The sequence below is a fragment of the Phoca vitulina genome, unplaced genomic scaffold, assembly GCF_004348235.1.
Source record: "Phoca vitulina isolate PV1807 unplaced genomic scaffold, GSC_HSeal_1.0 scaffold9, whole genome shotgun sequence".
Lineage (NCBI taxonomy): Eukaryota > Metazoa > Chordata > Mammalia > Carnivora > Phocidae > Phoca > Phoca vitulina.
In genome coordinates, this window is record NW_022589712.1 from 16,574,602 (window position 1) to 16,602,498 (window position 27,897).

General features: G+C 41.5%; 3 protein-coding genes across 5 annotated transcripts in view; 2 read left to right on the plus strand and 1 right to left on the minus strand.

The window, feature by feature from the left end:
• The window catches only part of PCMT1 (protein-L-isoaspartate (D-aspartate) O-methyltransferase), a 43,900-nt gene extending 37,539 nt beyond the window's left edge, over positions 1-6,361 (minus strand). The window contains exon 1 of one of the 2 annotated variants that reach the window (XM_032407671.1): positions 6,100-6,361. In XM_032407671.1, the coding sequence (XP_032263562.1) occupies positions 6,100-6,328 (229 nt within the window). In that variant the 5' untranslated portion in view covers positions 6,329-6,361. The remainder of the gene's footprint in view (positions 1-6,099) is intronic. The other variant, XM_032407673.1, reaches the window with a different exon arrangement.
• Positions 6,362-8,705: 2,344 nt separating this feature from the next.
• Positions 8,706-20,762, plus strand: NUP43 (nucleoporin 43). 2 transcript variants are annotated; one of them, XM_032407674.1, is made up of 8 exons: positions 8,706-8,861; positions 9,194-9,316; positions 10,160-10,237; positions 12,064-12,244; positions 14,157-14,292; positions 15,245-15,396; positions 18,966-19,088; positions 19,605-20,762. In XM_032407674.1, exons 1-8 carry the CDS (start codon positions 8,742-8,744, stop codon positions 19,832-19,834), a joined length of 1,143 nt encoding a protein of 380 aa, XP_032263565.1. In that variant the 5' UTR covers positions 8,706-8,741; the 3' UTR covers positions 19,835-20,762. The 2 variants fall into 2 exon arrangements, with proteins under 2 accessions (XP_032263565.1, XP_032263566.1); XM_032407675.1 differs by lacking the exon at positions 10,160-10,237.
• Positions 20,763-26,877: 6,115 nt separating this feature from the next.
• LATS1 (large tumor suppressor kinase 1) overlaps positions 26,878-27,897 on the plus strand; it is a 51,655-nt gene continuing 50,635 nt past the window's right edge. Inside the window, exon 1 of the mRNA XM_032407676.1 lies at positions 26,878-27,582. The gene's annotated coding sequence lies outside the window, so the exon portion shown is untranslated. The remainder of the gene's footprint in view (positions 27,583-27,897) is intronic.

The following is a 27,897-nucleotide window of genomic DNA, read 5'->3' on the forward strand; positions in this document are numbered from 1 at the left end:
GAGATAGCGAGAGAGGGAACACAAGCAAGGGGAGTGTGAGAGGGAGAAGCAGGCTTCCCGCGGAGCAGGGAGCCCGATGCGGGGCTCGATCCCAGGACCCTGGGATCATGACCTGAGCCGAAGGCAGACGCTTAACGACTGAGCCACCCAGGCGCCCCGAAAACATTATTTTTCAAAGCCAACTCTTTGATTGTTAGGATAGCTTTGTGAATACTTCCTTATAATGAGCCAAGATCTGCCTTCCATTTGTACTGGTTTGACCCTCTACTACATGACATTTCCTAAAATATTTCAACACTATTGCTCTCTTAAGCTTTCTCATTGCTAATCAAACCACCTCAATCCCATCAAATTACCATATAAAATGCTGACTCTCTCTGGTCATCTTGATCACCCTTGTCTGATAATCTTCTGTGTTTTCACTGCTACTCTTAAAGCATGTTGGCTAAAACTAAATGTAATACTAATAAAAATATGTGGAACAGCACAATGGACTTAAGACCACATGAAATAGAATGTAATACAATCCATCTAGATCTAGTGCTGTCCAATAGACCTTAGGATGATGGAAATGTTCTATGTCTGCACTAACAGATCTAGCCTCATGTGGCTACTGAGCTCTTAAAATATGGTTAGTGTGACTGAGAAACTGAATTTTAAATTTCATTTAACTTTAATCAATTTAAATTTAAGTAGACATACTGATATTAAAGCCCCCCATCATATAAATTAGATCTTACTCAATGTATTGTAAGTTTACCTATTAGTATGTACCCATAAGACTGACTTGAAACTAGTCAAGATGAGGAGGACTGGACTCTAAATGAGGTCCCAATTTCTGAAAACAATCCCTTAGGATTTTCTTAGCTGGTTATATTTGGTCCATGAACACACATAATAAAACTAATGGAATGGTCTCTTTTCCACTAGTCATGCTACTAGTAGCTAAGAACTGACACTCTAAATAACATAAGAAAATAATTCCAATTTATTTGCAGAAATAAGTAAGAATACAAAAACTACAAATTATTATAATCCTTATTCAAATGCCTACTCAAGGTCTCCACCGAAATGTCTCCTAAGCATCTCAAATACAACATCCCCAAAAATAAACTCGTGCTCTCCACACCTCCTTGCACACCTCCTCCCCACCACCCAAAAGTCCCTGCTGCTCACTCACTTATTGTTTCCAGCTCAGAAAATAGCAAATCATTCTAAATGCCCAGGCCCAAAACCTTGCTTTCATATCCTTGACTCCAATCTTTCTCCCACACCCCAAATCCAAATCTAGCACATACAATTTTTTCTGCTTGGAATGCCTGTCCCCCGGCTCTATCTGCATAGTTAGAATTTCTTCCCATCCACCAACTCTTTGCTCAAGTGACACCTTAGTGAGGCCTTCCCTCCCACAACTGCAAACCTAGTACCCCACACTCCCAAATCTCCTTCCCTACTTTGTGACTTATCATGTGACATACTAGGTATTATACTTGTCTGCTCCCATTAGAAGTAATCTATAAAAGAGAGCATTTGTTTTGTTCAGTTTGGCATATAGAAGATAGTTAAATATCAGTTAACTGACAAATCCTGTAAACATTATAGTATATGCAAAATGACACAATCAAGAATGCAAAGTAAAAATAACAGATATTATCAGAGCACTGGATTGAATTTTTTCTAACAAATAAAAATAGGTAAAAAAAAAAAAAAAAAGTTTTAAGTAGCCAGTATAGCATTTGAAGTCTCTCAGTTAAGAGTTAACCTTCCGGGGCACCTGGGTGGCTCAGTCGTTAAGCGTCTGCCTTCGGCTCAGGTCATGATCCCAGGGTCCTGGGATCGAGCCCCGCATCAGGCTCTCTGCTCGGCCGGGAGCCTGCTTCTCCCTCTCCCACTCCCCCTGCTTGTGTTCCCTCTCTAGCTGTCTCTCTCTCTCTCTGTCAAATAAATAAAATAAAATCTTTAAAAAAAAAAGAGTTAACCTTCCACAAATGCTCAGGTTTAGACACCCCTGCTCTAGGAGACCACCTTTCTCAACCTCATCTACTCCTGCCCCTATCTTTTCCTAATTTTTACCATGGCTTGATATTATTCCAATAAAAGTAGAAAATAAATTCTAATATAAACTTTACTTAAATTGTCACATTTCCTGGATTAAGCAGGCTCATAGTTGTTTTAAGTTAATTTGTTTTAAGAGCACATCATCAGCCTGTAATTATAAAATAACTATATTCTTCATTTCTATAGACCTGCATTGTCCAATATGGTAGCCATTAGCCACATGTGGCTTTTTAAGTTAAATAAATAAAAATCCAGTTCCTCAGTTGTGTTAAGCACATTTCAAATGCTGAATGCCACATGTAGCTAGTGGCTACCATATTGAGCAGGACAGATACACAGACATTACAGAGAGCTCTATTGGACAGGACTGTTACATTTTTTTCTTAAAACTTTATTCTAAAGCATAAAACTGATTCAGCTGAAACACTGGTAGAGTTTAACCTTATAATTTTCAATTCTCTGTTATCAGTGATTCTCAAAGTGGTGGCCAGACCACTTGCAGCATTACTTAGGAACTTGTTAAAAATACAAATTCCTGGGGATACCTGGCTGGTTCAGTCTGTGGAGCATGTGACTCTTGATCTCAGGGTTGTAAGTTCAAACCCCACATTGGGCGTGGAGCCTACTTAAAAAGAATAAATAAATTTATTTATTAAAAAAAATACAGGGGCGCCTGGGTGGCCCAGTTGGTTAAGCGACTGCCTTCAGCTCGGGTCGTGAGCCCGGGGTCCTGGGATTGAGTCCCACATCAGGCTCCCCCTGATCTGCGGGGAGCCTGCTTCTCCCTCTGCCTCTGCCTGCCACTCCCCCTGCTTGTGCCCTCTCTCTCTCTGTCAAATAAATAAATAAAATCTTTAAACAAAAAATGCAAGTTCTTGAGCCACAGCAATCTGTTTTAACTAGCTCTCCAGGGGATCCAGGAGATTCTGAATCACGCTCAAGTTTTAGACCACTGTTCTAAGTTACTTAAGAGTGGTTGTTGGGGTGGGCGCCTGGGTGGCTCAGTTGGTTAAGCAACTGCCTTTGGCTCAGGTCATGATCCTGGAGTCCCGGGATCGAGTCCCACATCAGGCTCCCTGCTCAGCAGGGAGTCTGCTTCTCCCTCTGACCCTCCCCCCTCTCATGCCCTCTGTCTCTCATTCTCTCTCTCTCTCTCTCTCTCTCTCTCTCTCTCTCTCTCTCGCAAAAAAAAAAAAAAAAAAAAAGAGTGGTTGTTGGGGCACCTGGGTGGCTTAGTCCGTTAAGCATCTGCCTTCAGCTCAGGTCATGATCCCAGGGTCCTAGGATTGAGTCCCATGTCAGGTTCCCTGCTCAATGGTGAGTCTGCTCCTCCTTCTCCCTCTGCTCCTCCTCTCTCTCTCGCTCACGCGAGTGTTCTCTCTCTCTAATAAATCAATAAAATCTTAAAAAAAAAAAGTGCTTGTCATCATAAGCTATGAAATACTGAGACATACCATTACATTCTACAATATTCCATAAATGATATATCAACTATGAAATCATATACCATATTTCTATTATGACATCTTATAAAAGGAAAACTCAGTAGATATTTTCAATATAATTATAATAATATTAAAACTAAAGCAATCGTGAACTTCATTTCTTTTAAAAATATACAACTGTAGGGGCGCCTGGGTGGCTCAGATGGTTGGGCGTCTGCCTTCGGCTCGGGTCGTGATTCCAGGGTCCTGGGATCGAGCCCCGCATCGGGCTTTCTGCTCGGCGGGGAGCCTGCTTCTCCCTCTCCCTCTGTCTCCCCCCTGCTCATGCTCTCTCTCTCTCTGTATCTCTGTGTCTCAAATGAATAAATAAAATATTTAAAATAAATAAATAAATAAATAAATAAAAATATACAACTGTAATTTGCTTCCTCTTCCAATTTGCAGATCCTTTTTCACTTCAACATCAACATAGCACATTTTTTTAAGTTCTTCATTTTAATTTCAGTATAGTTAACAGTATAGTGTTATATTAGTTTGAGGTATACAATAGAGTGATTCAACAACATAATCAAGCTTTAATCTTTTTCTAAAGATTCAACTAGAAGCCTTCAAGAAGAACACACAACAGTGGAATAACTAGGAAAAGAGAAAATTTTCAAATTTTGTGCCAATTGAAATTCTCACAAGAAAATACTACTTTTATAATAAACTAATAAGTAAAAATGAAATCTATTAGCTAGAATTCGGCAAGAAGTTGAAACTAACATTGCAGAATTGTTACAAGAGGCTAAACAATTTGAGTACTCAAATCACAGATACAGTAAAGACTAAATATTTGCAATATTGACATCCATGTATGTTAAACATTTGTTATTAAATTTTCTGACAGAAAAACATCCTTAGAAATTTCAGCTAGGAATAATAACCCGGCAATAAAATGGTTATAAAACCACTGGGGAAAGAGCTAGTCTTGACTTACTATCAGTTTGACCCAAAAAGGAGAGTCATTAAGAGCCTGATTACGAATTTCTGCCATAGGCTAGTGTCTACTGTGATAACTTACCAGCGGAAAATTACTTAGTCACAATTTGTGCATAGAATGTTTTGGATATGTACACTAAAAGAGCAGGCACTACATCATTTTAAGAAATGTTATTAAAATATTTACAACATATTGAGCTTATGTGTAATCCATGGGAACCTAAATCAGACTTAAAAATACTGCCTCAGCATATAAATGTCCACTTCCACTCAAATACCCTTCCATAAAGTGAACACTGGCAATGCTTGACAAAATTTTGAAATCTAAACATTCTTCATTACTAAATGCAAAGGATACAATTACAAAATTTTTAAATACTGTAATTAAAAGTCAAATGACTAATATTACGTACTAACCATGTGCCATTTCTCTCACTCATCTTGGTATTTCTAGCACAGATCCAAGCATATAATGTATATTTAATTGCATTCATGAAAAAAGGAATGAGAATTAAGTTTGAGAGAATTCAAAGATAAAAAAAAAAAAAAGTCCTAGCCCTCAAGGAAGTTACAAATCGAATTAGGAAACATGACAAATACAAGAAAAGCTAAATAACATATGACAATTAAAAACACCACGTGGCAGGATACGATTATTTGCAAAGCTGGTGGCAAACAATGCTATAAATTCTGACTAGAGTGAAGGTATTACGGACTGCGGTCCTTCTGGTCTCCCGACCCGACAGCAACACTGTATCTCGATTTAACAAAAGAAAGTAACAGCACTCACCCCACCCTAAAATTATCATAAAAGGAAGAAATACAATAACTATAGAAAATGATATAAAGAAACTGCCTTGAAAAAAAGTTAGAACATTCCACACACACAATCATTTGTTGAATCCCAGGACCTCTAAAAGCTCCTGAAACACAAGTCTCTCAGGAACAGCATCCTCTGATTATTTCTTCCTCCGCCCCCCACGAAGATTTCCACTGGCCAGCCGCCCCAGAAATTTCTCCCAGCATCCGCAATGACAATACTCTCATCTTTCCCTCCCTCCCCTCGCCTGTATCAGACGGTGGCATCTCCCTCCAGAGGAAAAAACGGAGGGCGGGGGAGGCTGTATAGGACGGCGAGAATGCTTGCATTGAGGCCGATTATTAAGGAGAAGGAAAGCGAGACGACGCGGGGGTCAAGGGTGGGGTCCCCTCAGATCCAGCCCAGCCTCTAGGCCAGGCCAACATCTCCCCACCCTGAGGGCACGCCCCTCGCCCGCCAGACCCGAACGAGCAGGCAGCGGACTCGAGTGACAGCCCCACCACCTGTGCCGCAACCCCTCCCCCAGGCCCGTGGGGAGACGCCTGCCCCTGCCTCACCAACAGCGACCCGTGGCTCTTTCTCTACGCTTCCAGTCCACGTCGCCGATGAGTGACAGGTCCCCGGGGGAGGCGATAGCAAGCGCACGCCGCTCGATACTGCTGGTGCAACACTGCACCGTACCCTCCAGCCGGCACGGGGCCGGGGCGTAGACAGAGCGTTCCGGACGGCCCAGGGAGACCCAGTCCAGGCCTAGCCTGGCCCAGTTGCCCCACATTGGGCGGGGGTGGCACTTACTGCGGAGATTGTGGATTAGCTCCGAGTGGCTGGCGCCGCCGGATTTCCAGGCCATCGCTAAGCACACCCGGAGCAGGTACAGAACCACCTTCAGCGCGGCGACGGTGCCCAGCAGCTTCCCCAAGAGTGAGACCACCTCCCACACGGTCACCGCCCCGCTCGCGTCCCCGCTGTAGTCTCCGCTGTGACTGCTGTCGCCGCCGGTGCCGCCACTGCGCGCTCCCGGCATACCCCGCGGCACGCATGCGCTCTGTGACGCTGCGAGGCCTCGGGTGCGGCGGGGTGGGGCCGCCGGCAGGGGTGGCCGCGTGCCCCACCGCCTGCGCCTGTGGCAGCTGCGGCTGCTGCGGACGGGCTGGGAGCCCGGGCTGAGTCAGCGCCGCCGCCGCGTGCCCCCTCTCTGAGGACTCGGGCTGCGCACCGCCAACTTGCTGAGTTCGCCCTGCGGCCAGGCGGGGTGGGCCCCGGCGTGGTCGGTCGCGTGCCTGGCTGCGGCCTTGGTCACCGAGCGCGGTGGCACGACGGCGGGACCGATCCGTGCCCCCGCGTCTGCCCGATCCGGTTACGCCGCTGCCGGTAGCTCCGTAGTCGCAGCTGAGTCAGCTGCTGCGAGCCGCGGGTCTGCTCCTATAGCTGTCCAGATTGTTAGACGGTGGGCTTCCTCCGTTATTCCTCACCCAACCCAGTTGTCTAATATTTAGGTCAGTTCGAGTCGGAGCTCCGTATGGTGGAGCCTGAATAATCTTAATAGAACGGGAGGGCAAAGGCCCTCTCTCACCCGAGTACTCGAGCCTCTGGCTTTGTGACAAGTACATCAGTGTTTGGTTAGCAGAGACTTTGGGACCCTGGTTTGTTCTCAACTCTAAAGCACATACTCAGAGAGTGGAAGAACACCATAACGGGGGGGGGGGGGGGGGGGGGGGGGGCGGTGGAGCGTGGGAATGCTTTGCTCCTGCAGACAATGCAATCTGCTAAAATTACCACAGTATCTAATGGAGAATGTGTTATTTTCCCAACAAAAGTGTGCATTTTCAGCTAATTAATCCCCACAAATTCCACCGTTAGACTGGACACCAGCTTTATCGCTACCAGCCCTGCAAGACAATGAGTTCGGGAAGCTGACAGGAAACATTGCCCGGCACATCCAACTTGCTGCCTCCTAATCAGAACTGAGACTGACAGAATCCAGTCATCATTTAGTCCAATAAACTTTTAAGAAAGGAAACAAAGCAATGTCAAGACCTCTACGCTACTGCATGAGCAGTGGTTTTCAAATTCCAGTTCTCGTCAGATTTTGTCAAATGTAACACTCAGCCTCTACTACCACTCCGAAATATACTTGTACATTACCTGTTTTCTGGGATTCTGTGACGTAAATGAAACCACACTCAAAAAAAGTGTTCTTTATGTGACTGACGCACTGCCTACTGCCCTAAGGAAGTACCTCAGTGTTCTTTAATATCAGAAATAAAATTGTCCGTTTGGGACTCTACTAGTGTTCTATCTTATCTCTGCAGTCTCCTAATATTCTAGTTAAAAGAACAAAACCAGTCTATTCTCAACAGGAGCCTGGTAAGTCTCTCTAAAGCTGACCTAGATCACTTGCATCTACATGTGGTGCTTCCATAAGCTGTGGTTGTGGAATAGGACTACCAATATCCGTTAAAAAGAAGATATCAGGGCTCCTTTTAAAGAAACAACCAACACACAGTTATGAGTGTATTATAAAGGAGATTTTTTTAAAAAAAATCAATGATACCTTCTGTATGCAATAGGATTTACATTCTAATTGGGGAGATCTGCATTAAAAGAAAACAGGCAGCAGAGGGCAAAATATAAGTACTATTCTCGTCTAGATGTCAAGTGCTATGCTTATTTAGATCATCATGGGCTGGAGTAATCAGGAAAAGATAGGGGAAGGAACTGGTCCTTGAAGGATGACAAGGATTCTAAGAAGTAGAAAGGAATAAAAGGATATTGTAGGTAATGCAAAGCACAGAAGCAGGAACCTAGAGCACTAATTCCTAGGCTGTCGACGTTACATATCAAACTCATTAATTACATACATAAATGAATTGAGGAAGGTTACATAGCTAGACAGCTGAGTCAAAACTAGAATTGGAGTTTTTAGAATTCCAACTCCAGGCTCTGACAGTGTGTATTAACAACTTCGAAGCAAAGTATTTGTTTGAGAGACAAAGAGGGAGACCTTTAGAATAAAGGTTGTGCAGTAATGAAGGTACTTCTATAAGAATTGAAGGATTTTCAGTATTTTCAATGGGTGCTGAGATACAAAACTGAATGCTAGGGTGTAGCTACTAGGTGGTTTCTCTTGCATTGATTTTGTTTTGGTTTTGCTCTTAAATTTTTCTTACATTGCACAATTATTGCACACATGCACCGTTTCAGTGTTCCTATACTGACTTTGAGGACTCTGTTCAAAGCCACCTCGGTAAGGAAGGGCCCTCCAACCTCCTCCCTCTTGGGGGTTGATGGTACCCGCATTGCCGAAGGACGGGAATTGGCTCTCCGCAGCCACCGTCCGCCTTGTAATGTCCGGCCCAATCAGACTCCGCGGGAAGGGGCGGGACTCGGAGGCGCGCGCAGTGTTTCCTGCTCTACCCGTAGGGGTTGCTTTTGCCATGGAGGATATTTATGCTAAGTTTGTGTCTCAGAAAATCAGCAAAACCCGCTGGCGACCGGTACCTCCGGGGAGCCTGCAGACCGCGGATACCTTCGCTGCGGGCTCTTGGGACAATGAGGTACCCCTGCTCCCGGGCGGGAAGCTCCTGCTTCCTCTCTTTCTCCTAGAACCGCGCCGCTGGGGGTCTGCGCGCGAACTCTCGCCTTCTAGCTCATCTCGCCTTCTAGCTCCTCTCGCCATCTCCGTCCCCCAGTTCCCATCTCAGGTTCGGTTGTCCGGTACCTCAGAGCCATCGATGATGTGCCTGAGCCTCGAATCTCGTATTTTAAACCATCACCTTCCATTTATCTGAGATGCTTTCAAAGCAAGGTTGCTTGAAGGCAATACAGATTTTAATGTTTAAGAGTTTGATGTATATTTCATCTCAAGAGAAAACTTTCTGCTTTACAGGAAAATTATGTTTCACTGTGGTCTATTGGAGATTTTGGGAACTTGGACTCTGATGGAGGGTTTGAAGGAGACCATCAGTTACTGTGTGATATCAGACACCATGGCGATGTAATGGATTTACAAGTAAGTCTGTGTAACTTCCAAAAGCTAATTTTTTAAAAACTGAGATTAATATATTTGGAGATGCAAAGGACCTTAGATTTTGTCTAGTCTTATTCCGGGTTTACAGGAAACTGAGTTCTCTATAGGTTATGATTTGCTAATATTAATTATATAGCCACTCAATGGCAGAATCAGAACTGGGGAAGGGGATGTGAATTTAATCACAGTTTTTAAAATCCTGATTTGTTTGTTTAATTAGTTGGCCATCTGTGTGCCAAACACCATTTGGGGGGCTTTACAAAAGTCTAATATTTTTATCACATGCTTGTGAATCAGGTGTTATATGTCACCATGGGACAAATACTGTGCAAGGCACTATACATCATTTTGCTTTATAAATTCTTATAACAACCCCCTAAGTGGGGATTAGTTCTTCCATTTTAAAAAGTTTACCAAGGCTTAGAGAACTTAACTTGGTTAATGTCTCAAAGCCATTAAAGTGGGGGGAATAGAATTAAGTTTTCAAATCCTGGTCTGTAGGACTTCAAAGTCCCTGCATTTTCTTCTATAGAAAGCTGCCTAACCCTGAGAATGATTATTTTCTAAACCTCTATGGTGGTAGTCCAAAATTAAACCAGTTCTAGGTGAAGGAGTTGAGGGGAAAAAATTTATTTATTGTTCATGAAAATCCTTTCATTTGTGTAGTGGTTTTGACTTTTCAGATCCATCATCACATTTTATTTGCTTAGCATTTTATAGGCTCTTTGCATTTTAAAATTGTTATACTACTAATTGAGTTAAACAAATGGGTTTCCTTCCTATCGATATTTCTGAGTCCATAACAAGCAAGAATTTTCTATTTAGTTTTTTGACCAGGAAAGAATTGTAGCTGCTTCATCAACAGGATGTGTAACAGTTTTTCTTCACCACCCGAATAACCAGGTAAAGAATTTTTGCTTGAAAACTGAATTTATATTTTAATTATTTTTAAGGAGGCCTAAACTAGATTGTATATAATGACACAAATAAGTTTCATACTCTCAAAATATGGAGGGGGAAATACCATATTACCTATCTTTCAGTAGATTAATTCCCAAACCAGGTTTGTGTGAGCTTTTATTGAAATTAGATATCTCTTAAATTCTGTTGGTCCAGAGCTATCAATATGGTTTTCTGGCAAGTAATTTTCCTGTAATTTTCTCTTTTAAAAGTTACTGTTCTGATCTTCCAAAGAAAGAGCACCTTCTAGCTTGGGTATCATTAGAGAGAACAGGGACAGCTACTTTGCTTCTGTGGATAGAACCTAGGTTTTATTTATTTATTTATTTATTAATTTTACTTATTTATTTGACAGAGAGAGCAAGCACAAGCAGCGGGAGCTGCAGAGGGAGAGGGAGAAGCAGGCTTTCCGCTGAGCAGGGATCCCGATGCAGAGCTCGATCCCAGGACCCTGGGATCATGACCTGAGCCGAAGGCAGACGCTCAACAACTGAGCCACCCAGGCACCCCTAGAACCTAGGTTTTAATTAGAAGAGAGGATGCGCTATATGAAGACTTGACATTTTTTCAATGCCTTTCTTGTGTATTGAAAGCCTGAGTGCTGACCTTCATAATGGTAGGGCAGTTCTTTAAAATAGCCCCATTTGTAGTAACAGTTTTAAGTTGCTTGAAGAGATTGCTTATTTAGATTTTCAGGCTAATAAAGGTCATCTTCCTAATAGACATGCCTAGTAAATATAAGACCCAGATCTTCTTACGTATTTTTCTTAATGGTTTCAGTTAGAAAACACTAGAGATTTATTTCTTAGATGTAGGCTAATTCCCTTAAGAATTTAGAGTTGCGGGGCACGTGGGTGGCTCAGTAATTAAGCGAATTCCTTCAGCTCAGGTCATGATCCCAGGGTCCTGGTCCTGGGATCGAGCCCCGCATCGGGCTCCCTGCTCCACAGGAGGCCTGCTTCTCCCTCTCCCACTCTCCCCCGCTTGTGTTCCCTCTCTCGCTGTGTCTCTCTCTGTCAACTAAATAAAATCCTTAAAAAAAAAAAAAAAGAATGTAGAGTTGCTTTTAGGGACTCCTGGGTGGCTCAGTCAGTTAAGTGTCTTTGGCTCAAGTCTTCTTCCCAGGGTCCTGGGATCTAGTCCCACATCAGGCTCCTTGCTCAGCGGGGAGCTTGCTACTCCCTCTGCCTGCCACTCCCCCTGCTTGTGCTCTCTTGCATGCGTGCTCGTGCTGTCTCTCTCTCTGACAAATAAATAAATAACATCTTTAAAAAGGGGGGGGGCGCCTGGGTGGCTCAGTCATTAAGCATCTGCCTTTGGCTCAGGTCATGATCCCAGGGTCCTGGGATCGAGCCCCACATCGGGCTCCCTGTTCAGTGGGAAGCCTGCTTCTCCCTCTCCCACTCCCCCTGCTTGTGTTCCCTCTCGCTGTGCCTGTCTCTCTCAAATAAAAAAAATCTTATTAAAAAAGAAAAAAAAGAATTTAGAGTTGCTTTTGAACACACAACTATCTGATACCTAAACCATTTCTTTGAGATAAGTTTGAGATATTATTGAAAAGCATTTTTTTAGTCTAATCCAGTGTATACAGAACTTCGATGGAAGTAGTTTCTAGGCTTTAGTGCCCAGAAATACAAAGGAAAAAGGAGGGAGTTATTCTTTCTCTAGGAGGGTGTGAGACAGAATTTTAAAATACTCTTCATTCAGGGAAAAGTGCTAGTATTTAGGGCTTTGCTTTGATTCATCGTACTCTCATTTCTGACTCCTAGACTCTGTCGGTCAGCCAGCAGTGGACAGCTGCTCACTACCACACAGGTCCGGGCAGTCCTTCCTGCGGCAGTGCACCGTGCACAGGTGTTGTGTGCAGTAACCCAGAAATTGTCACCGTCGGAGAAGATGGTCGGATCAATCTCTTCAGAGTCGATCACAAGGAGGCAGTGAGAACCATAGGTAAGAAAAATCATACTTCTTTTGTTATCACATAATAATTGAGCACATACCATGTGCTAAGCAGACCCAATGCTAAGTGTTTGAGGGATGTAAAAATATACAGAGTAGGATCCCTTTATAAAACAATATGTCGATAAGGCATGTATGAATGAGTGACTACGCAGGAGAAACTATTTTGGGTTTTTTTTTTTTGAGGGGGTGTTTTTTTTTGTTTTGGGTTTGGGTTTTTTTTTTTTTTTTGGCTGGTGAAGATTATCAAATAAAGAATTGAGGAGCAAGTAGCAATTGATTTAATCTAGGTTCTAGACCGTAAATAATCCTAAATGATGGCACACCAAACAAAGGGAATAACATGGAGGCAGGATACGTCCATTTAGAGAATAACAAAAAGTGTAGTTTTCCATACTTATGTAGGAGAGGTGACAGATAAAGCAAGAGAAGTAAATTGGGGCCAGGTTGTGAAGAGTCTAATGCATAGCTGCAGAGGTTACATTTTGTTAGTTGGGCCACTAAGAAGCCATTGAATCTTTTTGAGCAAGGGGATGATAAACTCCCTGTCATGCTTTAGAAGGATTATTCTAGTCTAGTAGTTCTCAACTATGCTTTCCAGCCTGACAGTAGTTTTAACAACTCACTACCCTAGACCTCCTGAATCAGAACCTCTGTGCATTCAGCCCATGAATCAGTTTTTTGTATTGTTTGTTAGTTTTTTTTAGTTCTGGAGAACGCTTATTTAACCGTTACGGACCATTGCCTGGAGTTTGGAGGACTGTCACAAAAGTTTAGAAGTATATGTTAAATTATGTGGTATAGGGGCACCTGGTGGCTCAGTCAGTTAAGTGTCTGTCTTTGGCTCAGGTCATGATCCCAGGGTCCTGGGATCGAGCCCCGCATCAGGCTCCCTACTCAGCTGGGAGCCTGCTTCTCCCTCTCCCACTCCCCCTGCTTGTGTTCCCTCTCTCGCTATCTCTCTGTGTCAAATAAATAAATAAAATCTTAAAAAAAATATGTGGTATAACTTAAACACTCTAGGAAAAGGTAAAGGACCAGTATATACCAGTCTGGAAGGACTTCATGGAGAAGAGAATTAATGAGGCTAAAGATGAAGGGATTTTTTTTTTTTAAGATTTTTTATTTTATTTTATTTTATTTATTTATTTATTTTTTAAGATTCCACTCATTTATCTGAGAGAGAGGGAGAGAAGCATGAGAGAGAGAGCGAGCAAGCATAAGAGAGAGTGAGCACCAGCCGGGGGGGGAGAAGGAGAGGGAGAAGCAGGCTCCCCACTGACCCCGGAGCCTGACGCAGGCCTTGATCCCAGGACCCTGGGATCATGACCTGAGCCAAAAGCAGATGCTTAACTGACTGAGCCACCCAGGCACCCCTTAAGATTTTATTTTTAAGTAATCTCTACACCCAACATAGGGCTTGAACTTACAGCCCTGAGATGAAGAGTTGCACGCTCTACCAGCTGAGCCAACCAGGCGACCCTAAAGATGAATAGATTTGAGATGAGTCAGCCAAATGATACAAGTTCGGAATGAGCTCTATAGGAAGCACTGGGGTTTGGAGGTTCTGGGTTAAGCACTAGTGGGAGATATAAAATTGTATATGGAGGAACTTGAATAGCTATATCAGCATTGGAGGGTAACAATCTTAGGTGGAAATAGAGAAATATATGAAAACTCTGCCCTCTGTTTGGAAGACAGTCAGATGTTCTGTAAGTAATATATTTCTATCAAAGGAGAGTCCATTTTAACATATATATTACTGTGCATTTTTCTATAGAAATTAGACTGACTTATTTAAAAGTTCACTTGTAATATTTCAATCAATAGAAGGAATGCAATTTAAGAATTTTGTGGAAAAGTAGGACTTATTAACACACACTACTGTTTTCTTAATTTGTAGACAATGCAGATAGCAGTACACTCCATGCTGTAACCTTCCTTCGAACTCCTGAGATTCTTACAGTAAATTCAATTGGGCAATTAAAAATATGGGATTTCAGAAAACAAGGAAATGAGCCCTCTCAGATATTATCACTGTAAGTTTTCGTTTGTAATTTCAGTACCGTAATGCAAAATTAATTTGTTCGATTATTTATAGCAGCCGACTTTAAACCATACTGTATTTTAATTGCATTTGAAGAGAATGATCCCTGATTAAATTTGGTAAAGCAAGTGTAATTTGATGGGTTTGGTACTGCTGTGCTGCATTTAGTAAATATTTGTCATATTGATTCAGAGCCTTTCTCTCTTTGAAGTTTATATTATTTAATGGGGAATTTATTTTTGCTCGGCAAATGATTCTACTGATAGTAGGTACAATGCAATCCAGATGTGATTGGGTGAAAAATACAATCCGAGGAGCGCCTGGGTGGCTCAGTCGTTAGCCTTTGGCTCAGGTCATGATCCCAGGGTCCTCGGATTGAGCCTCGCATCGGGCTCCCTGCTCAGCAGGAAGCCTGCTTCTCCCTCTCCCACTCCCCCTGCTTGTGTTCCCTCTCTGTCAAAAAATAAATAAAATCTTAAAAAAAAAAAATACAATCCAAGATATTTTTTCTGAGCAAAAATTCCCATTCTGTGTGTGCAATTTTCTTTTCCCTAATAAGAATATAGAATGTGTCAAACTGAAAAAGTAATTATATAAACAAAATATTAAATAAGGTAAAAGTAAAGAATATGCTGCTTAGTTGTACATAATGTTTTTAAAATACCAAGAAATGGAAATATGTTTGCATATCTTACCATCAGATTATCATGCTCCTTATGTCTCCAAATTGAAGAGGGAATAACTTTGGCTTTAATTTCATTGCAAAATTCTAATATTTAGAAATATATTTAATGCACTCAATTTTTTGACATGATTTAAGTTCAGCTAGTAGCTCCAGCCACAAAGTCATCATTTAGTTTCTAGAGTGAAACATGTTTCATGGATTATGCAAAGATAAATCCTACTTCACAACATGTTTGATGTCATTGTATCTCCCATAAAAGGACTGGTGACCGAGTGCCCCTCCACTGTGTTGACAGACATCCCAACCAGCAGCATGTTGTAGCTACTGGTGGCCAGGATGGAATGCTGAGTATTTGGGATGTTAGACAAGGCACTATGCCTGTGTCTCTGCTGAAGGCTCATGAAGCTGAAAGTAAGTGCTGTGGAGATACGTGAGTTTTTGTTGGATAGTAGTATGATGTATTGTAAGCAGCTTTCCATAATCATACCTACGGATCATTTTACAGTAGCTTTTGGCTGAATTATATAAATTTATAATAATTAATCCCTTTTTGGGCGCCTGGGTGGCTCAGTCGTTAAGCGTCTGCCTTCGGCTCAGGTCATGATCCCAGGATCCTGGGATCGAGTCCCACATGGGGCTCTCTGCTCAGCAGGAAGCCTGCTTCTTCCTCTCCCACTCCCCCTGCTTGTGTTCCTGCTCTCGCTCTCTCTCTGTCAAATAAATAAATAAAATTAAAAAAAAAAAAAATAAATAAATAAATAATTAATCCCTTTTTATTTGACACTTAAGTTCTTCAACATGTTTCATTATTTTATCCAAAACCACAGTGATTATCCTTATATGTTCATCTTTATGGGCTTATCTTCTTAGGATAATTTTTTAGAAGTAGAATTGGTGAGCCAAAACATAAAGCTGTGATACATGTTATCAAACTGTTATACATAAAAATAACACCAGTTTATATTGCCATACTCTGTGTAAGAGGATGCCCTTTTCCCATGCAAATGCAGGCTATTGTTAATATTTACCAATCTGTGTGTTCCTCACAGAAGAATTGTACCTTTTTTTTTTTTTTAAACAGGAACAGTATATATAGGATCTTGTCCCTTTTTTGTTCATCTTTTGATTTTGGTGGGGATTTTTTGACTAGACAGAAATTTTTCATTTTATCACCATCTTTGATATCATGACTAAATTATAGTTTTAAATTCTGACCAAAGAGAAGTTTATGTTAAGCTTTGCTTGAATAAAAGTACAGAAGTAGAAACATACCAGTATTGTAATCTCGATTTTAAGTTCCATTATTACCTTGGAAAGATAAATGATTTTTAAGATTATATTTAAGAAGCAAATAAAAGGATAGAAATTTTTTGCCTCTTCTAGTTATAACTGTACCCAGGGGGGGAAAAATAAAAAATAGGGTATGTCCTCATAGAATCTGATGTTGGTTAAGCCAGTGGTAGTAATATTACAAACTTTCAGATATCTTCTTCCAGCCCCCCTTAACTGCCAGCCTCTATTGCCAAGCAATACATACAAATGTAGCAGATCGTAATGTATTGTTTTGATTCATTCTGACTCTTGCCTAGAAATGAAATAAGATGTAAGGTTTGTTTTCTACTCTGAAAATAAATATTTAAGAATCTAGGTTTGTACAGTCGGCTTATGGCTCTAGAGGCTATTTTCTTTCACTTTTTTTTAATGAAACAGTATGAATGTATTTTACATAGGGATTTGCCCAGAACAAGTTCTCTTGAGGAAGATGACCTTTTAATGTTTTGTGGCATGATGCGTAATTGTGGTAATTGTCAGAATGAAAATTGCCCAGTTGCAAGCATGTGCCTTCTAACACTTTTTATGCCATGTCCCAGGCACCTTCTATGCTGCCTCTTTAAGGTTCTAGTCCAGAATCACAGAACCCTTGTTCACAGACTACCTGTTTGATTTGCGTGCTGCAGAGAACCTCCTAAGGCGTCCTGGCCAGTTGTTGGCTCCCATTTGTCTATTGACACACAAAATTCCCTTAAAGTTTAGAACTTGCAGGGTCCTCAATCCCAGAATGGCTTCTTAAAAGCCCTCCATCTGAAAATGAGTCCAGATTCTGGGAGCATTTATAGGTTTTAGTTTGCTAAGACCTAGTTGCTATTTCTGTGATATATACCAGAGGTATCCAGAAGCCTGGCATGAAGCAAAATTGAACTGCTGCTTAGAAATTCATTTGTATGTTACTTTTATGGTATTCTCTCTGTTTTTCCAGTAATATAACCTTCATATATATATTTTTAAGATTTTATTTATTTATTTAAGAGAGAGCAGAACAGAGCGAGAGAGACAACATGAGCAGTGGGGAGGGGCAGAGGGAGAAGGAGAAGCAGGGCTCAATCCCAGGACCCTGGGATCATGACCTGAGCCAAAGGTAGGTGCTTAACCAGCTGAGCCACTCAGGTACACCTAACCTTTCTTCATATGTTAATGACACAGGAATTGAAAATAAGAGAACTTAACAATTTAAAAAAAAATTTTAGGGACACCTGGGTGGCTTAGTTGGTTAAGCATCTGCCTTTGGCGCAGGTCATGATCCCAGGGTTCTGGGATGGAGTCCGCATCAGGCTCCTTGCTCAGTGGGGAGCTTGCTTCTCCCTCTGCCTGCCGCTCCCCCTGCTTGTGTGCTCTCTCTGACAAATAAATAAATAAAATCTTAAAAGTGCATATTTTAGGAATTATCCCATTGTCATATTCTTCCATAAAAAAATGTAATAGGTCAAATGATTAGCATTTATTTTCTTTTTTTTTTTTAATTAACATGTAATGTATTATTTGTTTCGGGGTACAGGTCTGTGATTCATCAGTCTTACACAATTCACAGCACTCACCATAGCACATACCCTCCCCAGTGTCCATCACCCAGCCACCCCATCCCTCCCACCTCCCTCCACTCCAGCAACCCTCAGTTTGTTTCCTAAGATTGAGTCTCTTACGTTTATCTCCCTCTCTGGTTTTGTCTTGTTTCATTTTTCCCTCCCTTTCCCTATGATCCTCTGTCTTGTTTCTCAAATTCCTCACATCAGTGAGATCATATGATAATTGTCTTTCTCTGATTGACTTATTTTGCTTAGCAGAATACCCTCTAGTTCCATCCACGTCATTGCAAATGGCAAGATTTCATTTTTTTTTTTTAATGGCTACGTAATATTCCATTGTGTATATATACCACATCTTCTTTATCCATTCATCTGTTGATGGACATCTTGGCTCTTTCCATAGTTTGGCTATTGTGGACATTGCTGCCATAAACATTGGGGTGCTTGTGCCCCTTCAGATCACTCCATTTGTATCTTTGGGGTAAATCCCCAGTAGTGCAATTCCTGGGTCGTAGGGTAGCTCTATTTTCAACTTTTTGAGGAACCTCCATACTGTTTTCCAGAGTGGCTGCACCAGCTTGCATTCCCACCAACAGTGTAGGAGGGTTCCCCTTTCTCCACATCCTCGCCAACATCTGTCATTTCCTGACTTGTTAATTTTAGCCATTCTGACTGGTGTGAGGTGGTATCTCATTGAGGTTTTGATTTGTATTTCCCTGATGCCGAGTGATCTTGAACACTTTCCATGTGTCTGTTGGCCATTTGGATGTCTTCTTTGCAGAAATGTCTGTTCATGTCTTCTGCCCATTTCTTGATTGGATTATTTGTTCTTTGGGTGTTGAGTTTGATAAGTTCTTTATAGATCTGGTAGCATTTATTTTCATTCACTTGCTGGCCCAATACACAAGTAGATTTATTTGGCTTCTTTATCCTATCTATGTGTTATAGCCATTTGGAGAATTCTGAAGCCTTTAATTCTGAAGCCTTTGATTTTTATCACAGACTTGGGGTTTGAAGGTGTGTGATGAAGGTTAATGGAATATGACGCCTAGAGATAGGGTCTTAAAGTGTGTTCAACTTTTCTGCACAAGAATTAGCTTCTTGGTTCTTATCTTTTAGTGTGGGAAGTGCACTTTCACCCGTCCAACCCAGATCATCTATTTACTTGTTCTGAGGATGGATCCCTCTGGCATTGGGATGCCTCCACAGATGTACCTGAAAAATCATCACTGTTTAACCAAGGTAAAAGGATTTAATGAAGATTCTTGTGTGTAATTTTGTTATAGTTTTAAATACCACATTAGAAATTCTCGTATTTTTAACATTAAAGAATGTTAGAATGTTTCCATTCTCCTGCCTCAGGGTAAATTCTAGTATGATAGGGCTTGAAATCTGTCAGCTGCTTACTACTCTAGTGCTAATGACTACAAATGCCATAAACTGGCTAACTTCGCACAGCCAGGTTCTTCATGCTACATCCGAGACTTTCCATTCAAGAATCACCAGAAGGACGGTTAAAATCTCCTGCTTTGCTTGAAGAATTCAAATTTGATATCCATAATATCCTATGGAAATTTGAGGATTTAATATCACTGAATAAGCCTTTGGTCAAAAATGGTGATGTATGATAATGAAGTCATCACCCTGTTATTCTGGAATTAAGTTTCAATCCTAGCCTTTTAAAAATATCAGTAGAATTTTAGATGTTTATGACATAGTATTAGTCTTGAAAGATGTGTTCCCCTTTTTTTCTTGCAGGAGGAAGAAATAGTACTTTTTTGTCTCATAGCATTAGTAACCAGACTAATGTTCACCAGTCTCTCATAAGCTCCTGGCTCAGCACTGATCCTGCAAAAGACCGTATTGAAATCACAAGCTTGCTTCCCAGCAGGACTTTGTCTGTGAACAGTTTGGATGTTTTAGGTCCTTGTCTTGTTTGTGGAACTGACTCAGAAGCCATTTATGTTACTAGACAGCTTTTCTCATGAAAATACGATAATTACAAGATTTCAGGTGAAGCATATTGTTAGCGTTTTGAAGTACAACTTCTATGCAGATTTTTATTATTGGAAAATGTGAAATTTGCAGAGGAAGCTTCAGTAAACTATTGATAATATCGATGCCCTGTTTTGACTTTTGTCAATTGAATGTTCTCATAGTTGCAGAGTCAGAGAGATGACTGATGGCAAGAGAATTGGAATCTGTGGAAGACCATCAGAGGGATCCTTTTGCTCATGTATACACTGCCTTCAAACAGGCTATTCTGTAGAACCTGCTTTAGCTCATGGAACCTGCTCTTCATTTTTGATGTTATGGAACTTAATATTCTCAAACCACCACCAAGTTCCTATTCTTTTTATCGACACTATGGGGGATATTACCCCTCCCTGGTGGCCCTGGCCGATGTTGATGTTTATCCTTTTTATTGTAGATATTTTCTTCAATCTTTCCACATTTTATTTCCTTAATAAGTTTAATAAACTTCACAAAGAATTGAGTAGAGCAAAGATGACAGGTTTTTGTAGTGTTCCCATTTTTTTAAAAGGTTTTGTTAAAGGAAAGTGTTTTGACAGGTTCCTCTATTAGAGTAGATTTGAACAGAACTCTGTCAACTGCTGAGACCCAACTTCATTTTTCTTGAAAAAGAAAAAGTACATTTTTCCTAAGGATTTTTGCTTTTACTTAGTTTTACAACATAGTTCAAAATTGCTGAACTGGACATTGTGCAATAAAATAGAATTTGATATTGATCACTGAGCTGACTTCCAAACTAAAATTTGATAGATAGCATGTATGAGACTAGTATGATGATGTGGTAAGAGTAAAGAATATTGTTTTGTCCTTGTCTACAATGTTTTTTTTAATTATGTTAATCACCATACATTACATCATTAGTTTTTGATGTAGTGTTCCATGATTCATTGTTTACATATAACACCCAGTGCTCCATGCAGAACGTGCCCTCTTTAATACCCTTCACCAGGCTAACCCATCCTCCCACCCCCCTCCTCCCTTGTCTACAATGTTAATGATAATCTAACATGTAGGTGTTTTCTTTTGTTTGTTTTTGAGTGTAGTTGACAATAATGTTACATTAGTTTCAGGTTAATGTGTAGTGCTTAAAAACAATTTTGTGACATTGTCTTTCCAAAGTTTGTTAAGTGTGTTATTGAACGTGAAAACCTTAATGACAAATCACTGTTATTATGCTCTTAAAGCATGTATTCGTTTACTTTATAATTCCAATGATAGTAATTATGGTAAAGTTTTGTTTTTCTGTCCTAATAAATACTTTTCAGTTCTTTTATGCCACCTTACCTCGGGGGGGTTTTTTGTCAACATTTTTAAATGGAATACATATATGCAATCTTTTTTATATAAATTTGACTCAGAAATATTTGATAAAATTAGTAACTTGAATTATAAAGAATCACAGGAAGAAAGAAAATGTTGCCAATGGAATTTTTAATCTGTTTATAGTTTTATTGCTGACTAATTTTTAAGACTGTTATTACAAAAGTAATTTGTTACAGAAAAAAAGTCAAAAGAAATTTTTAAGTACTTATACAGACAATTAATAGTCTTTTCATTCCCTTTTTTATCCATCAGTGTGTGTATAATTTATTAAAATGAAATATATCATGTTATATTTATGAATATACATTCCCCAGGAGTAATCACATGGTTTCCATAGTAAAAACATAGCTATTAATTTTCCTTTGACTTATTTCCCTTTATATGAATGTCTTGCTGAGGCCTAAGCTTCAGTGTCCCTTTCTTTACTTCCCAGGCATACTCCCATTCCATTCAGCAGACTAACATCCTTGCTCTGAGTGGGCCCTGAGTTGATCTCACTCCTAGAAGAGTAGCTCCTGGGGGGCACATTTTTCATGCACAGTGAGTGGCAAACTTGTGCCTCTGCTTTCATCTACATTATATGCTGCTGAAAAGTTTGAAGGATTCATACATGTTCTTAGCACCCTTCTCAGGTTCCAGCAGCAATACATACAATTTCCCTGGGTTGTTATAGTAAATAACTGGTAGAGGGAGGGAGCCATATGTGTAGGCTTAGAATACTAACTTGGGCTGCAAAAAGTTTCAAGTTTGAAGCTTTGCTTTGATTTAAGAGTATTTGTAACCATGAATAAAAAAAGTAAGTTTGGATAGTGTTACATTTCTTATCAGTTGGTGAATTCTGCCAGATTTAATAAGAAACATAAGCTTTATGTAGTATAAATAAAACCCTGGTTTATAAATTTGTTCATTATCACTACCTTTATTCATGAAACTATCAAATAGTTTCTTTGAGGGCTGCAGGATCACAGAGGTAGAAGGTACCTTGGAGAGCATCTCTAACCCAAATTTAACCATCACTTCCACAGCATTCCCAACAAATTATCATCCAACCTGTACTTGAAAATATACTGTTATCAAGTTTCCCATTTCCCAATGCAGCTTCCCCTCACTTGGACAGCTCTTAGTGATACAGCATTATGGCAGGGTTTTAGTGTATGAGTGGAATCTAAAACAATCCTGTAAAACAAAAAGTAGAATTATATTATTGTGGGTTAATGAAATGATCATGTGAACCTACTGCGAGACAGCCAATCACCAGTTTACTGAATTTACATTATGTTGGGGTGCTTTACTATAAGGTTTTACTAAATAAATTAATTTTCATATACTGACCTGAAATTTGCTTTCATTTGTCTTCTTTGGGAGCCACAAAAAAATCCTTCATCACATATCCAAATATTCAAAACTATGTATCATAGCTTTTTGGGGTAAACTTTTTTAATCCCTTCAATGGTTTCTAATGGGCAAAGTTCTCTTTGCATTGTTTCTTGCCCTTCTTGGCTAAACTCCAAAACTTCCAAACTCCTTTTAGGTGTCATTTTCTCCAGAAAGCCTTTCCTGGCCTCTGCCAATTTGGGCTAAATTGTACTCTGCTTCAAAAGCCCATTGTGCAGAGCCTGTGCTGTGCTTACAGCTGTATTAAGCAGCCTGTCTCTACTAGACCACACAAACAAGGCCCATACCTTAGTGTTGTATTAATAATGTTTAATATAGTATCTGACCCATGGTAAACACTGAATCAGTGCAAACTGAGCTGAACTAACCTCACAATCTTGTTTTCCCTTAAAAAAAATACTCCCTTTTGCCACCAAAGACCATCATTAAAGTGTGACCTCCAAAATGAACACTTTCCCAGGTGGTGTCTGCCTCCCTCAGAGTTGACTTAAGAAATCTCACCATCCTGGTTCTTGGTACAATATTCCTTTGTAATGCTGTCTCAGCTTATTTTAACTATTCTGACATTTGTTCAATTAGACTGCTGACTAGTTGAACTTAAACCCTTTGCCTTTTTCACACATGTAGTATACTATACTGTACTTCCCCTAGTGTTGAGTTAATGCAGATGATTTTGATCCTTACTATAGGTCAATCCCTGTTCTAAAAGACAAATCCTATTTCCGTAGAGGAAAGAACTAACAATCTCCTTTGAATGTTTTCAGCAGAAGCTGATCATTTTCAGAATTTCCCAGCATGATCTACACTCTCACCCCATTGGTTAGGCGATAGGATAAATGTACTGAAGTGCTTAGGCCCACTCCTCTAGTCCTCCCAATTATCAGTGACATGCAAATCATTGGTGTTTGACTATAGTTATTGAAATCTTTATAAACCTAATTTATTGACATTCTGCCCCATTTATCTTGTTCACAAAGCTGCTGTGGGGGAGATAACTGTGCTATAGCTATCCCATCAAAAATTTTGTATAATTGAAAAATTCCTTGTCCTTTGTAACACTTCCATTTCATAGTATTGTGGAAACATCCTTTTAATAATCCATTCCAGAATCTTGTCTAGGAAGAATACTAAGTCCACCAGTACAGTTTATATCAAGCCTTCATTTAAGCTTATGGTATCAATATGGTACCCAGCTCAGACTAGTTACATGGTTTGAAGCACTAGCAGTGCTCTAGTCTTATAGATTAGAAACCTGCGGACATTTGAACTACGACAAGGAAGTATTCAAACTCTTTCAGCAGTATCTTCTGAACCACAACATTAAGTGGCAATGTACAGAACTAACAGACTACCATCATCTTAGCTTCAAAACAATTCGAACATTTTGCTGTATTAGGTAAACAAGGAGGGAGAAAACCATTGGGGGGGAGGCAGGTAAGAAGGGAGAAGTAGAATGACTAGAACATAGCTGATCAGGTAAAAAAAAATTTAATGAAAAATAAACTAATGTTCAGTTCCAAACTGTCATAACTAGACTTTGGGGGGCAGTAGCTGACAGACTAGCCTAACAGAGTCATCAGAAATGCATCAGCTGTCAAAAAATAATTTTTGTGCAGGCCATGGACATAAGAAGCTAAACTGTAATAGTAGACTGTAAAATAATAGCTGCTACTCATCAAAATACAGATTTTACCCCTTCATAGTATGGAATGAAGTTAAATTTTAAAATTTCTTAGCAAGAGATGTTCTACAAACAATGATACTCCAGTAGTAACAAGCATACCTAGAAACCAGATTTGCTTTTTTTTTTAAGATTTTATTTACTTATTTGAGTGAGAGAGAGAGAGCACAAGCAGAGTAAACGGCAGAGGGCAGAGGGAGAAGCAGACTCCCTGCTGAGCAGGTAGCCCAATGCGGGGCTCTAACCCGGGACTCCTGGATCATGACCTGAGCGGAAGGCAGATGCTTAACTGACTGAGCCACCCAGGTGCCCCCAGATTTGGTTTCTAATACCATTCTCCAATAAAAGGAACAAGGACTTCTTGGAGAGACAGGGAATATATAAGATAGCTTGAAGCATCTTGTACTGTCAGAAAGTAAGGAAGTTCTTTTTTTTTTTTTTTTTTTAAGTAGGCTCCACACTCCATGGAGCCCAATGCAGTGGTTGAACTCATGACCCTGAGATCAAGAGTCAGATGCTTAACCACCTCAGCCACCCTGGTGCCCCTTAAGGGAGTTCTTTTAAAAAACAATTTTAAGGGGCGCCTGGGTGGCTTAGTCATTAGGCGTCTGCCTTTGGCTCAGGTCATGATCCCAGGGTCCTGGGATCGAGCCCCACATCGGGCTCCCTGCTCAGCGGGAACCATGCTTCTCCCTCTCCCACTCCCCCTGCTTGTGTTCCTGCTCTTGCTATCTCTGTGAAATAAATAAAATCTTTAAAAAAAAATTTTTTTTTAATGTCATAATAATGGGGGAGAGGAAGGGTATGTCAAAGGGACACAGAAGCCAATTCAACTGGAAGAGCTCCCAATAGTCAAAGCTGGAACAATTTGATCAACAAAATAAAATACTCAAACTATAAAATAAATATCCATGAGTCCATATTGATATGTTTAAAAAAAAATAATGGAGAAGAGACTAATCTGCTCAGAATTCCAACTGATTTATGTAAATTCTCTGCCCAAAAAGAGGTAGAATGCAATTCTTCACCCCTTAAGTGTGGGCTGCTCATAGTCTATAGCCTTCCCCTAAGACTGAGCTACTGAGAGGACTTAAGTTCTCAGGGCCACATTGCTCTTCAGACTTCTTCCATGTTTGCTGTCCCTGTTCCTACAGTCACCCAAGCATGAAATTTGGCCCCTACATCTGTTGATAAAAATAAAATGAAACCCCAAGTCCCCATTTCCATGAAGTATTGAAAAGTTGAGTAGGTTGAAGCTGGACCAAGGGTTTTCCATCACACCAATACAAAGCCCTTCAAATGCAGTGGTAGGTATTGCCATCCAGACATCCAGCAGCCTTAGTAAGCATTTCCCTGCTCTTTCACCTCCCCCCATTCCCCAGTCTCAGACGCTTTTCATCTTGGGGATTGCTACATCTTTCCTGATCATTCCTTCTTTCCTGCTCTTCTCTCCCCCTGCTTCATTGGAGTTAAACCTCCCGTCTCAGAGCAATTCACTAAGCTCCTTGAATAATCCAGAAAATTTCCCCAGAACAGTCATTTATGGAGATACTCCACTTTAGGCTTAGAATTGAAGAGCTTAAGTAAAGAAGTTCTCTGGATGATGACAGAGGTGACAAGATTTGGGGGGCAGTATGTCTTTTCAGATACATAATCCTTCTGAGAAGGGCAAGCAGGCCTGTGAACATATTAGATTCATTTAATTTTGAGGCTGAAAGGGTCTCCAAAGGTTACTTAGTCATGCAGTTGAAGAAAGTAAGACCTAGGGCTATTATGTGACCCACCTTGGGTCATACACTGTATCTTCTACAATCTCTGTGCTTGTGCTTACAGAGTTTCAACCAAGTGCTCTCGGAATGGAATCTTTTAACAGAGATCTTCACATTTGAACTTCAGGATACAACGGCCAGTATCTAATTTTTTTTTTTTTTAAGATTTTATTTATTTGACAGAGAGAGACACAGCGAGAGAGGGAACACAAGCAGGGGGAGTCGGAGAGGGAGAAGCAGGCGGAGCAGGGAGCCCGACTCGGGACTCGATCCCAGGACCCTGGGACCATGACCTGAGCCGAAGGCAGACACTTAACGACTGAGCCACCCAGGCGCCCTGGCCAGTACCTAATTTAACATCATGAAAAGAAGTATTTTAATTCGAAGAAAATTTTTATAGTTAGTCTCTAGTAGAAGAATGAAAAGAGATGTTTGAGGGGCTCCTGGCTGGCTCAGTCGGTGGAGCCTGTGACTTGGATCTTCCGGTTGTGAGTTCCAGCCCCATGTTCGGTGTAGAGATTACTTAAAAAATAAAATCTTAAAGAAAAGAAAAAGAAAGATGTTTTAAAACACTAACTATATTTTCTAGAGGCAGATTTGGCAAAGGCACTCTTTACAAAGGGTAGACGGTACTTGCAAACACCATAAGCCTAATGATCCCATCCCAAACTTCTAATTCAATTTAGCAAGAAATAAAACCTCTTCTGACAGTCGCCATTATTCCAATTATGGCAATAATGACTTCCCCGTCTACCGATTCGGTTGACAGGTTAAAAATCTCCAAACTCTGTTAACCCTGTCTTGGCTCAAGAATATATTAATCTGGCTGATTCAGCAAATACTTAACTACCGACTTACTCGAGGAAAGAGTGCTAAGCAAAACTCAATTCATTTCAAAGCCTCTAGAAATCTCGATCCTGGTTCCCACAGCGAGGTTTCAGAGCAACTCATTGCTGTTTCCTTCTGAGAATTAAACTCCTTGAGATGTGCGTCTTATTCTCTATCCGTGCACAGAAGAGCTCAATTAAAAAAAGAGAGACACTGAAATGAGTGGACTTGGGAGGGGGAGAGCCTGATCCCACGAGCCGGGGCGAGTCACCTGCGCAGCACCAGGCGGGGGCGACGCGAGGCGACGCTCGCCAACACGCTGAGGAGAAGGCGACCGGAGGAAGGTGGCAGGCTGCAGGCGGCGCGCGGGCTGCTGGCGGCCGGGCGGACAGAAGCCCCCAGTCCTCGGCCCCCGCGCAAGCGACGCCGGGAAATGCCTACATCCGGGAAACCTGCGGCGGAGTGCGGCGGCGGCGACACCGAGTGGAAGGCAAAATGGCGGCGGCGGCGGTGGACTGGTGCTGAGGGGAGAGCCAGGTCCCCGCGACCCTTGCGACGGGCCGCGTTGGCCCGGGGCAGCTCCCCGGCGTCTCTCCCCGCCCTGCCCCACCAGGGATACTTGGGGTCCTTGGGACGGGCTCCAGCCGCCTGGGCGACCGTCCTCGGGCCCGTGGCCGCTGTCCAGGAGCCCCGGTCTCCCCTGCAGGTAGGTCTGGGGCTGGCGTAGCGGGTGGGGCTCACTCTCTCCTCCCGAGACCGAGTTAGCGGGGCGGTGGCCGCCGGGACCCACGCCCAGCCCCGCTGGCGGGGGTCCAGGGGTTGCTGCGGACGGGTGGGCCGGGCCCGGCCGGCCCGGTGCGGGCCTGATTTGGCTGGTAGCATGGACCTGAGCTGAGCCCTGCCCTGGGGAAGCGAGGGTTGGCCGCGCCCGGGGCTGAAGGAAGAGCCGCAGGCACCGCGGCCTTGGAAGTGCGGGTTAGGTTGGGGAGAGTCTGACTTGCTGGAGGCTCTGCGCGGAGTG